The sequence below is a fragment of the Theobroma cacao genome, chromosome 4 (genome assembly GCF_000208745.1).
Source record: "Theobroma cacao cultivar B97-61/B2 chromosome 4, Criollo_cocoa_genome_V2, whole genome shotgun sequence".
NCBI lineage: Eukaryota > Viridiplantae > Streptophyta > Magnoliopsida > Malvales > Malvaceae > Theobroma > Theobroma cacao.
This window is the reverse complement of record NC_030853.1, coordinates 13,301,108-13,317,600: the sequence shown is the minus strand read 5'-3', so window position 1 is coordinate 13,317,600 and position 16,493 is coordinate 13,301,108. Positions and strand designations below refer to the sequence as shown.

The window sequence follows — 16,493 nt, the reverse complement described above, 5'->3', positions numbered from 1 at the left end:
TTAGTTTACAAGTTCAACTAATATAAAAATTTTAAATATTTAAGTTTGCATCATAGTTCAAGTAATATAAATTAATTTTGTATTTTTAGTTTACAAGTTCAATTAATATAAAAATTTTATATATTTAAGTTTGCATCATAGTTCAAGTAATATAAATTAATTTGACAATTGTTGTTAATATAAATTAATTTTACATTTGTTAGTTTACAAGTTCAACTAATATAAAAATTTTATATATTTAAGTTTGCATCATAGTTCAAGTAATATAAATAAATTTTACATTTGTTAGTTTACAAGTTCAACTAATATAAAAATTTTATATATTTAAATTTGCATCACAAGTAATGTAAACTAATTTTACATTTGTTAGTTTATAAATTCAGCTAATATAAAAAATTTATAAGTAATTTAACTATAATCGGATTCTATACGGGTGCCGGGTACTAAAAATTCAAAATAAATATAATCGGGTTCGAGTTTTGGATACCCTAAGGATGATAACTGAACTTAAATCAAGTATTAAAAATAATACCCAAATCTGCTCCATAACTGATTATGAAATACCCAAATCTTATTTTATCGGATCAAATACCCGTAGGTATCTGATTATTAACTACCCATTTACGTCATTAAGTTTATGCTGCTTTGTTAATGTGCAAGTGACTTTACAAAGTGTCGGCTTTGTGGCTGATTTGTTCTCTGTTTCTTTTCCTAGGATAGGTTAGGTATTTTGTTTAGGTTGGTTGTGTAAGGTACTGCTCTGGAAATGGCAGTGCAACATGGCACTTTGCCATATTTTATTCGGTTTTACTTGGTTTTTCAATGCTTATGCCATGTATGAAAAGCGGAACAATGAATGAATAGCAGATAGCATTTCTCTTGTTTTACGGTTTCGAGCAAACTTTTCTCTCGGCTTGTGAGCCTTTGCATGAAAAATGTTTCTCTTTGCGTGAAAGTCTTGCAATTTTGAACCAATATTTGTATTTAAAAAAGCAAGAATCTTACACGCTCTTGTTTCTTAAATAGGAAACAGTTAAATGATATAATCATTACTTTCAAAAAAATAGAAGGGTAATCATTAAAGATATAATTGGATCAAGAACAGGTAAGTTAATTAAGCCACTATTTTTTGAGGGTATAGCTCCACTATTTTTTGAGGGTATAGCTTGATGAACAGAAAAACTTTCATTTGTTACAGTTCAACTAGAAAGCTAAAGCATTTGATGTTGAATTTAGGATTTCAGCCCTTAAAATCATAACAAAATTTTGAAGCAGGGAAGCTAGTGGAAAGAAGCAGTTATTAGAGAACTAAAGAATGGAAAGAAACAGATAATAAAGAAGATAAAAGGAGGATGTCAAGCATGGTAGTCAAGTTAGCTCCATTCATCTACCCCAAGGGGATCTTCTTGACCTTCTGAAATTCTCTTAAACAGGAACATTCAACCCCTTTTTGTCCTGACTAAATCCCTGTTTGCTTTTCTAATATATTGAATGCTTGCTATTGCACATGCTATACTACATATGATGATTAATGAGAGATAAGAAACAAAAGGGATTGAGAGTAATTATTTGAGATTGAAATTTACATTTCAATTGGCTTAATGAAAATAAGGAAATGTTAGTTTTATTAGGTATAATCTAGTAACTGTGTAGTAAGATATAGCAATCTAATAAATTGATTGGAAATTAATAGAAAACATGAACAAAAGAACATTATCCTTTAATTCATTATGAATCATCTTGATTCACTTCAAACAAATGGGGGGTTTTGTTTTAGTTTCTCTTAAAATTCAGAAAGAATAAAATTTAGTTAAGATTTTCCATTCATTGTTTCCTTTTAATTATTTTACTAAAAAATAAGTAGAACATTTCAAATTGTCCACTTTATATTTATAAACGAAGTAAAATTAAAGTTAGTATTTTCGATAAAAAGAAATTTATAAAAAGTTAAGATTTTTTAAAAACATTTTTACTTTGATCTAATTAAAGTAAAACTTATTAATTTGAAAAAGACAAAGGAAAAATAAAGAGAAGAAACGACACCGTTTTGTTCTCATCATGAACTGAATTTTTTCTTCAGTGCAGCATTTGTTCCTCTTTCTCTCTTTCCAAATCTCCCTAAAACCCTCGAATGGGTTCTCTACTCAGAGCTTCCAAGGCTCTTAAACCTCCAAAATACTTATCTCCATTTTTTTCAACATTTAGAAGCAACAATGCATATGATAGTTTTGGCTTAACTCAAAGATTCTGCTCTCATTCTCGCCAAAACAGTAAAGAAACAGCTACCATAGATTTGAGTCAATACCCGACTGAAAAGATCAGAAACTTTTCAATTATAGCGCATGTTGATCATGGAAAATCTACTTTAGCTGATAGGCTTTTGGAGCTTACTGGAACCATTAAAAGAGGCCATGGTCAGCCTCAGTATCTTGACAAATTGCAGGTAAAAGTAGAAGGTTTTCTTTTTTTTAAAAAAAATTTCTTCAAGTGTGGTTTTATTGTTTCGTTTGAAACTTGAACTGGGCTCCTTTTAGATTTTTTGAAATGGTGCTTAATGGACAAATTGCAGTAAAAAACATGTCTCTTAGTGCGTTTTTCTTTGTTTAGATTGAGAACTAGGTGTTTTTTTTTTCAGATTTTTTATTGCTTTAAAATGGTGCTTTAAGTTGACAATTGGATGGAATGGTAAGATATTGGCATTGGTAATAGTTGGTTTACAGAGAAACTCCATTTCCATATAAACGCTGATGTGGTTCATAATGGGAAAAAAAGATTTTTTATTTAGTTTAGTTTTTTGTTTAATGGTATAAATATGATCAAGTTTTTGATGTTAGGTAGAGAGAGAAAGGGGAATAACTGTTAAAGCTCAAACAGCAACTATGTTCCACAAACACAAGTTCCATGGATCCAGTGTTGGTGATGCCAATGAACCATCAACTTTTCTGCTAAATCTAATTGACACGCCTGGTCATGTGGATTTTAGTTATGAAGTTTCAAGATCTCTGGCAGCTTGCCAAGGTGCTCTTTTGGTTGTTGACGCAGCCCAAGGTGTTCAAGCACAAACTGTGGCCAACTTTTATCTTGCTTTTGAATCTGACCTGACTATAATACCTATCATAAACAAAATTGACCAGCCAACTGCGGATCCTGATCGTGTCAAAGCTCAGTTAAAATCAATGTTTGATCTTGAGCCTACTGATGCCCTTTTAACATCTGCTAAAACAGGGCAGGGTCTTGAGCATGTCCTTCCAGCAGTCATAGAGAGGATCCCTCCCCCTCCTGGAAGCAGCAGTTCACCTTTGCGCATGCTTCTGTTGGATTCCTATTATGATGAGTATAAGGGTGTGATTTGCCATGTTGCAATTGTTGATGGTGCTTTGCGTAAAGGTGATAAGATTTCATCTGCAGCAACTGGTCAAGCTTATGACGTGTTGGATGTTGGGATCATGCATCCTGAACTAACTCCCACTGGCATCCTTCTAAGTGGACAAGTTGGATATGTGGTGACTGGAATGCGTTCCACAAGAGAGGCACGTGTCGGGGACACACTATATCACACTCGAACTACCGTAGAGCCTCTTCCTGGTATATAATCAGGCTTTATTTCTTCTTTGTTGTTTGCAACACTGTACTCCCATAGCACATATAAAGCATAGCATAACACTGTACTTTTTTTTTATTGAAATTGACACCCCTTTTATATGTGCTTTGCTTCTAAATTGCAGGTTTCAAACCAGCAAAACATATGGTGTTTTCTGGTCTTTACCCTGCAGATGGATCTGATTTTGATGCACTTAACCATGCTATAGAGAGACTAACGTGCAACGATGCCAGTGTCTCTATCACTAAGGAGAGTAGCACAGCACTTGGACTGGGTTTTAGGTGTGCTATCTTATATTTTGACTTCGTCTCCTAGTACCAAAAGTCGAGTAGTTTTCTTCTACTACTGAATAATGGAGATTTTTATGTTGTTATAATGGGATAATTTGTGGTGTGTCCTGTGTTCCTCCTGCAGGTGTGGGTTCTTAGGCTTACTTCACATGGATGTTTTTCATCAAAGACTTGAACAGGTGATTTTTTTTCCATTTGGTCATTTTACCAAAATACTCTTGTTACTTTGCAAATCATAATATTTGTCTGTATTATGGATGTAGGAGTATGGAGCTCATGTCATTTCCACTGTTCCAACTGTTCCATATATTTTTGAGTATTCTGACGGAAGGTACATGTTATAGTGGCCTTTCTTAATTATTTATCTTTATTTGGAGAAAATCAGGCTTTGTGAAGTTACTTTTGACATGTTTTATATATCTTGATGTCTTGTGTAGCAAAGTAGAAGTTCAGAATCCTGCTGCATTGCCCTCAAATCCCAAGAAACGAGTTACAGCTTGTTGGGAGCCAACAGTAATAGCAACTATTATTATTCCTAGTGAGTAAGCTCTCATGCCCCTTTGCTATCCATTTTCTGCAGCATGCAAATGTTTTATTCTTTTAGGTCTTTCTTCTTACTTGTAGGTATGTGGGGCCTGTCATTACCCTTTGCTCTGAGCGGAGAGGCCAGCAACTGGAGTACTCATTCATTGACAGGTGATTTGTGCCATTGTGGTTTCTTTAACCTGCACTTTGCGGACTGATTAGTGGTAATCTTGGGGTAAAAAGTTTATATTTATCTCAGTTTTATGCAGAAAACTCTGCTGGCTGGTTCTTATGGTCGAGTTGATGAATGAAACATTAAAATACATGATGCAGAAATGCATGTCGTATAGTAGGACTTTGCTTTTCACCATGATTCTGAATCTTTCTTTTGTCGTTGTCATTATCAATTTAGCAAGTTAGATTTTCCGTAGAACATTAGTCTGAGGTCCAGTTGTGGGCATTTTTGTTAATTAGAGTCAAAACTGTAATTTCTATGTCCACAAAATACCATGTGATAAACTGTTCCATAGTTATGCACAGTCTGTGTTTTGATGCAGTCAACGAGCTTTCATGAAGTATCAGCTACCCTTGAGGGAAATTGTTGTCGACTTTTACAATGAGTTGAAGAGTATTACATCTGGATATGCCTCCTTTGATTATGAGGATTCAAAGTAAGCTCCTTTTGCTCCCTCTCTCTCTCTCTCTCACACACACACACACAGACACATACACACATGCACACACCCTGATGGATGGGTGCAGGGCCCAGCATGGTAGGTGCTGATGCATATAAAGGCTGCAATATGTTATTTAATTTCTATAATAATGCTTTGATAAGTAAGTGGTTTAACATATTAAAAAAACTGGTTTCAACAAGGTGGAATTCCTGATTTACTGGGATTGCTACCAATGCATAAGGCCATTTGATCTGGCCCCAGTTTTCATCAAGTCCTACGGTGAAGTGCTAGTCTTCTGGCATTTTATAAACTTACTCCTGATTAATCATTCAATGTCCTTCAATGTCACAGGAAACCTTCCCTAATGTCGTTTATGAGTGCCTCCACAAAGTAGATCTTCTTACTGCATTTTATTGACTCATCTTATTGGAGTTCATTACAGATACCAACAATCTGATTTGGTGAAACTTGATATCCTCCTAAATGGACAGCCAGTTGATGCCATGGCCACAATTGTTCACAATTTGAAGGCACAACGTGTTGGTCGTGAACTGGTGGACAAGCTAAAAAAATTCATTGACAGGTCTGTTAATTTAAGTCTAATTTGAACTTCATATGAATAAGAATATAAGATTATAGTTGACTTAGATGATCCAATTCTGATCAGGCAAATGTTTGAGATAACCATACAAGCTGCAATTGGATCAAAGGTTATTGCAAGGGAGACGTAAGTAACGTGCCTTTCCTTCTTATATTTCTTTACGATACCTGAAAAGGTTAACTACTCTGTAATGTTCAGTGCTTAGCTAAGACTTTCTGTGCTGGATTCAGAATCTCAGCAATGAGAAAGAATGTCCTTGCAAAGTGTTATGGTGGGGATGTTACTCGAAAGAGGAAGCTTCTGGAGAAACAAAAAGAAGGAAAGAAGCGAATGAAGCGAGTTGGTTCTGTTGATATACCTCAAGAAGCTTTTCATCAACTACTGAAGGTTTCATAGTCTATACCATGTCATTAAGGATGCTGGTAAGTTCCATTGTATTTAGTTACTTGGGAAAATTTGACACAAATGCTGTAGTACTTGTACCTTCTTCTGCCAATGGTAGTTAAGATTCTTTTGTCTGTGGTTTTCTGGTAATTAAACTTGTCATATCAATGAAAGGGATTTTTTCCTTTGAACCTCATTTGTTGATACTTTGACAGAGAGGGGATGTAAATTGTTTTTGATAGTTGAAGCTTCTACCTAAGTTAAGCCCCAGCCACTTAAACAAAACAACTTCATGTAGGAATTTGATGCATGCATGTATAACTGAAGTAAGCCTTTAATTCATCTTTTTTCAGGATTTTAGCTATAAAGAAAAGTTCACAGCATACACTATTGTGAGCATACCTGGTAGCAGAAGCTGTTGGAAAATCTGAAGCAGTAAAGAAAGGATTAGCTCTTTTGCCCTTTATGCCTTGGAATAAACTGCACTAGTTTTTTGGATAGGGATCATATTTATATCCATTAACCTTATTTGTATAACATTTTTCATCTTGAAGAGGATGTTTTAATAGCAAAATAAGATTATATTAATGGTTAGGATGTCATAGTGATTTTGTTGGTTATAAGACTCCATTTATATTCTTTTTGATGGGAAAAGGTCTCCATATTATTGTTTGTTAGAATTCCTTCATTTGCTGAATAAGTCGTTGCATTGTTAAATATTGTTTATTTTGCTTGAGAGATTTCATATGAAATCATTCCAAAATATAAAATTTAACGACATTAGAAGACAATCGTTGACATTGCCATAAGATTGTACGAGGAACAGGGGTGACAACTGAGCGACAGACATAACACTCTGTTACTTTGGATAATAATCATAAGAGAATTAAGGGAGCTGGGACGAAGCCCAAGTGCGAGGGATGAGATGTCCTGAACTCTTTTAATTGTTTATAGCATATTTAAACAACACTCTGGATTTTTTTTTAGTTAATTCATGATATGTATATTGATAACAATGAAACAATATTGCAACAGGAAAATTACATTGATTATATTATAATCCTCAGACCACAAGTTTTTCTTAGAAAATTGCTATTATCGCAGAGTGATCTTGTCTTACCCTCCTCCCTTTGGAAAACATATTTCAAAGCCTCTAATGAAATAAACTTATCTTTTACGTGGAAGAACAGAAGCTAAAGTCCACTGATTGCGTTGACCCGCCAACCTAGCACTATCAGAATCGTCTTAGAAATTAGTTCTTGCTGAATCATTGGTGGCATCCATGCTTTTAAGTCAAGAATCCCGTCCCTGAGCTCTTTCCTTCGGATTATAGCTTCCCGAAATTGTATCATTTCAAAGCAGCTTAATAATGGAGATTCAAACCAGTCAAGTCGATAATGTCCCTGCCACCAGAGGTATTTATATATATATATATATTAATCACCCTGTTTCTTTGTTATTAAAACTTGAGCCTGTTTTTGGCATTCTTCTGAGATGATGCTCTGGGGTTTTATTTTTATGTTTGGTATTTTGCTTTGGTTTCTTATATGGATATGATCCTGAAACGGCCCTTTACAAGGCTCTATGGCATGCATGTGCCGGTCCTTTGGTCGCGGTTCCTATTGAAGGAGAACGTGTCTTCTACTTTCCTCAAGGACACTTAGAACAGGTTTGTTTGAAGCTTCTGCTGTTTCGCTTTTTGTTGGCTTTAGTAATTGATACTAAATTTGACTGCCTCGTTATAAGGAAAGCCCTGCTGTTTTTCTAGCCTGTTAGATTTCAAGAGGCTTTGATCATCTTGTATCTAATACCTTTCTCTTTTTCTTTCCGTTTATGTTCCTAATTCTTGGTTTATTTTTTGTTTCCATATTATGAGTGAATTTTTTTCTTGCATCAGGTTGAGGCGTCTACTAATCAGGTAATTGACCTGCCAAGGAATGATCTTCCATGGAAGATCCTTTGCCGTGTGATTAACATCCAATTAAAGGTAGAGTTTTGACTTTTGAGTATGTTTTATTTCAATTTTGTCTGTGTTCTGGTTTTACAAATTGCTTTACTGTGAATTATAGGCTGAAGCAGATACTGATGAGGTGTTTGCACAAGTAACTGTACTTCCTGAGCCAAACTTCAGTCTGGTGTCATTTTCTCTCCGTCGTTTTGCTTTACATTAGGGAATTGATGTAGAGTTGATAGCCAAACAGTTTCGTATCCTCCATCTACTAATTCCAGCAAGATGAGAATGGTGCAGAAATGGAGCCTCCCCTTCCTCCACTGCCAGAGTTGCTAGAACATTCCTTTTGTAAAACCCTGACTCCCTCGGATACAAACATCCATGGTGGATTTTCAGTGTTCAATCGTCATGCAGATGCATGTTTCCCACCTTTGGTTCGTGTTGATCTTCCAGGAATGTGCAATTTTGTTTTATGTCTCAGAAATTTAGATGTAAACTATTTTGAGCTTCTTGTTTCACAGGACATGTCGAGGCAACCTCCGAAACAGGAGTTAGTTGCCAGGGATTTGCACGGGAATGAGTGGCGTTTTGAGCACGTCTTCAAGGGTAATAATATAAACCTGAACAACGAGCTTTTATATTTCATATTTGATTCACATGAAGATTGGGATGCCAGGTCAACCACGAAGGCACTTGCTTATAAGAGGTTGGAGGGATTTTTGAGCTCCAAGAGGCCTGTTGCCGGAGATGCGTTTGTCTTTCTAAGGTTGGCCTTCTCTATATACAAAGTTATAATGACATTTGGTTGTTTTATACTTGGTTCTTTGTTTCAACGTTGGGGCCGGTTAATACATAAAAAAATTGACATGTAATACCAGAGGTGGGAATGGACAACTACGTGTTGGTTTACGACGAGCTCTGAGGCCACAGGGCAACGTTCCTTCTATAATAAATTCAAGTCCTGGCATGTTTGATGAAGTGCTTTCTGCTGCATGGGAGGCCTTCACAAGAAGAACCTTATTCACGATATCTTACAAACCAAGGTTTCTTGGTGGTTTATTTTATTGAATTTTATTTTGTTTTTCTGATTCTTTACTGTAGATATTCTTGTGAATTTTGGATATCAGGACAAGCCCAGCAGAGTTTGTTGTTCCAGTTGATCAATACATGGAGTCGATGAGGAGGCATTACACCATAGGGATGAGGTTCCAAATGAGGTTTGAAAGTGAAGAAGCTCCAGAGCATAGGTATGGCATGTTTCCTTTTATAAGGATGATGCTATTAATTAATAATTTTATAGCTACATTATAGTTAAAAGAATAGTACTATTAATGCTTAGATGTTCTCTCTTACATTATAACTAAGTAAATATACTGGCAACCGAAATTTGGTAGGTTTAGTGGTGCCATAGTTGGAATTGAAGATGCTGATCCCATAAAGTGGCCAGGTTCCAAGTGGAGATGCCTCAAGGTATTTTTTATGCATCAGTGTGTGTTGAAGAGTTTATCTGACATGCTAAAACAAATAATAGTGTGTGTTCAAGTTAAATGGAATGGTAAAACAATCTTGTAATTTTCTTTTTAGGTGAGATGGGATCAAAATGGAACTCCTAGCACACCTCGTGCAGGACGAGTTTCACCTTGGAAAGTAGAACGCTTTAAATCCTCTTCCAATGCCCTCATAGCTTGGAAGAAAATTCGGTGCCATCATCCCCTGATCCTTCTGTTAGCACAAAGGAAGGTTGAATGGTCTTATATATCTGGTCAATACATATTTATAAGAGAAAATTGTGAAAAATAACCATCATGATAAGACAATTTCATGAATAACTATCAATATAAATTTAATTGTTTTTAACCAAAGTTAGACGTGAGTTGACAAAAATACCCTTAAAGACATTTCAAATAAATTAAGTCATTCATCACAATTTCTCTCCCATTTTTGTTTGTGCTTTCGATTTCTTTCTCTCACCATCTAGCTCTCTCTAATTTTGTTGATTTCTTTCTTCGACATCCGTCTACTGTGCTCTTGATTTCTCTCTCGTGCTTTCAGGACGTCAAGCGATGGTTTTGATGTGCTTAGGATAGGTGGCTGTTTAGAGAATTTGATTTTTACGTGTTTTTGATGAAACTAAAATAGTAGAAATAATCACAGATATTTGCAATAGCATTTAATTGGATCAATTCGGGGTCTAGACACCAATAAATTCAAGAATTTGAAATTTATAAACCTAGAGTTTCAAAGGGATTTTTTTTTAATTTTTAATTGAAACAGGTGTTTTAAATAAGGAAAATTGTGTTTTGATTCATAAAAACATGTTAGAAACACTTCAGTTGGTGCCAAATCGTTAAAAAAAAAAATGAAGAGAGTTGAAAGGATTTGAAGTTATGATTTGCAAGTAACAACACTTTAGGCATTAAATTGTAACAAAAATTTTCTAAACATGGTTGTAACAACAATATTTTTTCAACATAGCGTCTAACATGTTTTTATCCATAGCGAATAACAACAATATTTTTTTTTAACGTGGCGTGTAACAATCTTTTTTAATCACGACGTGTAACATATTTTTGTACATAGTATGTAACAATAATATTTTGTTTTCAACATAGTGTGTAACAATATTTTTTAACCATGGTGTGTAACATGTTTTTGTACATGACGTATAATAATAATATTTTTTCAACATAGTGTATAACATCATGTGTACTTGAATATGAGGAGATTTCATTAAGAATAATTTTATCCAACTTCACTAAATAGTTAAAATTATAAAAAGTACTATTTTCAAAAACATTTTATCTTTGAGTGTTATTGTCTAAAATGCCCTTGTTTATAACTCATCTTTACATAGTAATTCAACCAACTTACTCCCATTTGTTGTACGCATTTACAATTGAAATTATTGCACCTTAATACTTTAATATTTTAATACGTAAATGTCATAATAATAATAATAATAATAATAAATTTGTAGATCTTGATTTGATCAATCCCCAATTAGTTAACATTTCGAGCATAATGACATGAATAATCACTAATGTTTTAGCTTTTTCCATTTCATTAAGCTTAAATTTGTCTTAGTTGGATCACAAATTTTTTTTAAATATAGCAAATGTGATCACAATAAGTGATTCCATTCAAATAAATGACAAAAATAATGATATAAATATAATATGTAATTGCTTCAACAAGGACATGATTTAAAAAAGCCATGTGAACTTTTGTAACTCATTTTTTTCTTCTCTTTTTCATTTTTTTATTTGTAAGAATGGAGAATCTATAAAAATAATGATGAAAATTCAAAAAAAAGGAAAAAAATTAAAAAATTAAAAAAAGAGGAAAACACTTTCAATAAAAATTTTAAATGACTTCTCTACTTAAAATGGTTACTATGATGTCATTTTGTCATTTATTTGAATACAGTGTATTAAGATGATCGTATTAAATACAATTTATAAAAAGAATTCAATAGTCAAATTGAGACAAATTGAAGTTTGGTGAGGAATGTAGGAAAGAGTATTAGTGTTTTTTTTAAGTAAGCTTTTATTATTGGATCACTATAATTCACATTTTGGATTTTAACATCAAGTTAAGATTACAAAAAAAAAAGGAATTATAATTTTTTATGAATTAACTTATTAAACCATAAATTATCATATTAAAGTTCAATAGTTTTATAATTTACTATCATATCTCTTGTAAGCAAAAGAAAATAACAAATAGAGATGTGCTTGATGTGAAATTTTTAATCCACTTATAAATATTTAAGGCAGTCATTGAGCAACTTCTGGAGGCATCATTTCGTAATAAACTTTAATTAAATCATTAATTTTAAAAAAAGTTTACTAATATATATTAAATTAAAACTTAACTTCCATAAAATGTATACAAGAATTAACTTTGATTGATTAATAAGAAAAATGTCACATCCTATTTCTTGGAGGAATTGTGATCGGCGCATGGACCCAAATGAGTATAACCCATTAGGCTCAAGGAAGCCTCTTATCATAACATCTTCAAGCATTCATCATTACATGTGGAAGCATCATATAACATCCATTAACATATGTAATCATCATACATACATTCATAAAACTCATTGTACAATTAAGAAACTTCTTCAAGCATTTGGTATACATATATATATTTGAAAAAGTGGCACTATCATAGAGCACATTAACATTAACTGTCAACAACACCCTCGGGTGTCCATGTATGCTCTTGAACTATCATCATAATCTCATACATAACATTTTCAATATAGAATGCCCAACATGGTGACATTAACATTAATATGTTCATAGTTTGTAAACACAAACATAAAGTAAAAAGCTGACTCGTTAGTGGAATGTGATCAACCCTCAAGGCATCAAGTAATTGCTAGACACTTACCAAAGGATAAAGACCGAACACTAGTATCCGCAACACTGGCTGTTATCAGACGCTATCACTAATTTGTAACAAAATAAATGGGGAAAATAATGTGTGAGTCACAAAGACTCCGTGAGTGGATACAAGATAGGGACAAGCTAGGGGATAAGAGTTTTTTTGTAAACATGCACTTGTAATCTTGATAACTCTATTATATAAAGTTATTTTTAACACATTTTGGGAACTTTAGTAGGTAGACCTTTGAGTTTTAGGTTCATATTTGAGCATTGTAGTTATTTTTCTAAGTTAAGTTCGATTACATATTGAATAGTTAAATTAGTTGGTGTTAGTTTAATTTCACTTTATTTTTGTTTAATTTACTTTAAGAAGAGTTAATGTCGATTTCTTTCATGGTTATATGCAGGATATGTGATGAGCAAGGTGAAATTGAGTTATGATAGCACAAGTATGGTGAAGGTGTCACTCATACATGTTGTAGTAATTTGAAGATAACTTGAGCTGCACAAATTCAATTGATGTGATTTTTCATTCATTGGAAATAAAGAAAATGGGCTACAACTTTCATGTTTACCACTTTGCCCAGTTTATAACAAATCGAGGTGAAAAACATGTTCAAAGTTTATACATAGATGCAGTTTTGCATTTCATGCAGCATGGTGAGACCGTCGCGATGCTAAAGAATCATGGCTGTAGTGTTGAAAGTGAGACCACTACAGCGTCAAAGAACTATGGCTGTGACGCTTAGCATCATGAGGGCATCATACAAAAATCTGAGAGCAAGGCACTGCGGCGTTGAAGAAGTAGCGCCCTGGTGCTACCAAGGAAGACCTTGGTGCCGCGACGCTTGAAAGTTATGGTCGTGACACTAACCCGATTTTCAAAATTAAACTTTTGATGAAAAATTGGAAAATAGGGCACATTTGCACATATTTAAGAGCCTTTTTGAGAGCATTTAGAGGAAGACGACAATAATTTTTTCGGAGAATTGGAGCTATGAATCAAGCAAGAATTTAAGAGCAATTGATAGAGTTTCAAGATTTACTTGGATTCAACATTAGTTTCTTTCTCTCTTGTATGTTATTCTTATCTTTTTGTTTTGAATTCATGGCTAAATTTATTTGGATATTGTTTTTATTAGATATTATGAGTTAAATTATTTTTTTAGGATTGTGGTGAATTTCAACATGTAGTTTGAATATTTGTTTCTCTTTTATTTACTATGAATGGGTAAAGTTTTGCTTATTCAAATATGTTCTTAATGCTTTTGATTGCTTAGTCAACTATTAATTGATTTGTGAATTTAATTGAGACTCGATAGCAAGTTTTAGATTGGACTAAGGCTTGAATAGCGTATGTTCACATCACTTAGGTTATCTGATTTATGATTCAGGAGGATATACACCAATTGCCATACATAGCCAAATTAGAACACTAGCTTAATGAACCTTATTTAATTAATTACTATAAACATACAATGACCCAATTAAGCTAGGTATTTGTGCAAGCATCTCGACAGAGACTTGTACATAGCTTTGGATTCTAGGTTAGTAAAACTACCCATGAATGTAAATAATAAGAAAAGCTGGTATCAAATGAAGTGTTGAATGAACCCATAATCTAAGGTTTTGGTCTATTGCCTTTTCCAAGTAATTTTAATTTATGTTAGTTAACTTAGTGCTTGTTTTAATTTTGTTTCAATTAATTTTTAAAAAATTTAACTACTTAAATAAGATTAATTTTGTCATAAATTTTAGTACTTAGTAAAGATTAAGGAACAAATCTTCGTGGGAACGATACTCTATTTGATCACTATATTTGTCACGACCCGGAACTCCCCATCAAGCCCGTAACAACCTTCGCGAAGCCTCGACAAACATTCTTCACCCCGAATGTCGATCGAAACCTCGCAAGGCTCTCGTATAAGCTTTCGCACTTCCCCGGTGAGCAATAGTTATCAAATAATCAAAATAAGAAGGATTACAAATCATTTCCAAATCATAACATAACAATTTTTTTTTGCTCACAGGGGCATTTTCGTCATTTTATTTTTTTTCGAAAATCTCAACACTTGCTAAAAATGTAGTAGGTAAGCAGAAAATATATATTTAATGATTTAAAAAAAAATTAAGTATCTAAAACGTTCATTTGAAGTGAAAATTTGACCATTTGAATATAATAAAAATATTCAATAAAATAAACTATTTTCTTGTAAAATAATTTTGAAAAAACTATCGATACATAATTCTTATAGCGTAAAAGATAATTATATTCATATATACTATAAAGCAAATAACCAAAGCATAAAATTTCTTTTACAGTGACACGTGGGCCCACATCTATCCAAAATGCATCGGAAGCTGGAAACCTACAGCTTTTACCGATTCGAGTCCAAATGAAAGTCCTTGTCAAAGTCAGCTAACTATGGAATTCCCTGAGCCTGAAATGTGAGGAAATGAGGGTGGTGAGATTATAAAATCCCAGTGAGTAAACAGATACCATCTAAACTATCTAAAGTCGAGTAAATGGAGACAATTAAAATAAATCATCATACTGTAATTTCATTACCTTTCAACTCATTTCAATCAAATAAAATCAATCCATAAAAATCGAGTAATCAACTTGGCTTATGAATTTCTTAAAACTTTGGCTCGTGCCAAAACTCATACTCGGTGATACCATGCGCAGGGCATCCAACCGAGTCCGTCAAGACTGTTAAAATTTCGTATACACTTAAAATATATTTTTAGTTTGAGAAAATACAGCCGTTCCTTGGCGTTGGCTGAGTTCCTCTTCACGTGGTGGTTTGGCGTGAAGTGAACCCTAAGCTTTACCTCAGGAGATACCCTACGCGCCTCTCCGTTCGAGGTAATAATATAATGGAGTTTACCGTGCCCCTCTAATAGGCTGGTCCACGGAACCCCCTTTGCAGTAAATAATTAATATATAATCCACCAATCAATAAAATTCATTCTAGCATGACATGGCAATTTATCGTAACCTAGCCTCTCAAGGCTAAATACACAGTATAAATAATTCTAACACCAAAATTAGTTTAGCCATTTATGCTCATTTATTGTCATAAGCCATTCAATTCAAAACCATAAATTTGCAACATAAGCAGGCAGTCTCCAATTACTCTATTTTCAAAACCAATATTCGATTTTCCAGAAAATTTATAAAATCATTTTATAAAATTACAATTTCTCTTAAAACATAGCAATTTACCATTTAAACCCATTTTTCATAAAATCACACAGTTGTATAAAACTACTCTAGATAATTAAGACGATAATAAGTTCACTCACAGTTCTAGGAGTCGATGTACTCCTAATCCTAGTCTCCAAGCACAATTTCTGTACTTTTACCAGTGTACTTTGCTCACCACCTATCCACAATGTACAATACATAATTCATCACATCAATGCTTGACCATTATAAAATCAATTCAGGCTCGGTATATATGCATGATAGGATATACAACTTATCCGACTACCGTTTAAATGCGGTGTTGACTTAATTCGGCCTATTATCTCCAATTTAACTCCAAATCAATTCTTCTCACTTTCTACACTCCAATTATAACTAAATTACCTCTATGATTGTGAATGAGATTCAATTTATCAGTCTCGGTAGTAAATTACGAAAATACCCCTAGTGGGTAAAAATCGTATTTTTGCTCCGAAAATTTCCATTATTTTTCTAGGCTCATAATTCATCATTTCTTAACCAATTCTCCTAAATGAAAATAAAATTTATCCTCACTCAACACATGATAAATTTGGCCATTAATGATTGTGGGAGAAAATAAATTCTTTTCTTGTTGTTTTGTTTCTAAATATGCTAAACTAACTTAAATCACTAACATAACTTAAAATCAAATTAATCTAACAAGTTTCTCTCTCCTAACCCATTTTTTCAGAATTGAATTCATCATGAAAACATGTAATTTAATCATGAAAAATAAAGAGAAATGCTTGGGAATAAGAAGACTCAAGCTTAATAGAAAAATCTCACTTTTTTCACTTAATTTCCTTGAAAATTCACACTTTTTCTTTGATTTTCTCTCTCT

General features: G+C 33.3%; 1 protein-coding gene and 1 pseudogene across 1 annotated transcript; both read left to right on the top strand.

Moving 5' to 3' along the window:
• Positions 2,056 to 6,724, top strand: LOC18507023 (translation factor GUF1 homolog, mitochondrial). Its single transcript, XM_018120425.1, has 12 exons — positions 2,056 to 2,443; positions 2,835 to 3,585; positions 3,726 to 3,882; positions 4,016 to 4,070; positions 4,155 to 4,222; positions 4,329 to 4,433; positions 4,516 to 4,587; positions 4,974 to 5,087; positions 5,536 to 5,676; positions 5,761 to 5,820; positions 5,925 to 6,116; positions 6,432 to 6,724. The coding sequence occupies exons 1-11, from the start codon at positions 2,132 to 2,134 to the stop codon at positions 6,088 to 6,090; spliced, it is 2,001 nt and encodes a 666-aa protein (XP_017975914.1). The 5' UTR covers positions 2,056 to 2,131; the 3' UTR covers positions 6,091 to 6,116; positions 6,432 to 6,724.
• LOC108661518 lies at positions 6,933 to 9,858 on the top strand (annotated as a pseudogene).

Coding starts and splice junctions, on each gene's coding strand:
- LOC18507023 (XM_018120425.1), top strand. CDS start 2,132: ATGGGTTCTCTACTCAGAGCTTCCAAGGCTCTTAAACCTCCAAAATAC. Junction 5,088..5,535: donor TTTGATTATGAGGATTCAAA/GTAAGCTCCTTT, acceptor AGTTCATTACAG/ATACCAACAATCTGATTTGG. Junction 5,677..5,760: donor CTAAAAAAATTCATTGACAG/GTCTGTTAATTT, acceptor AATTCTGATCAG/GCAAATGTTTGAGATAACCA.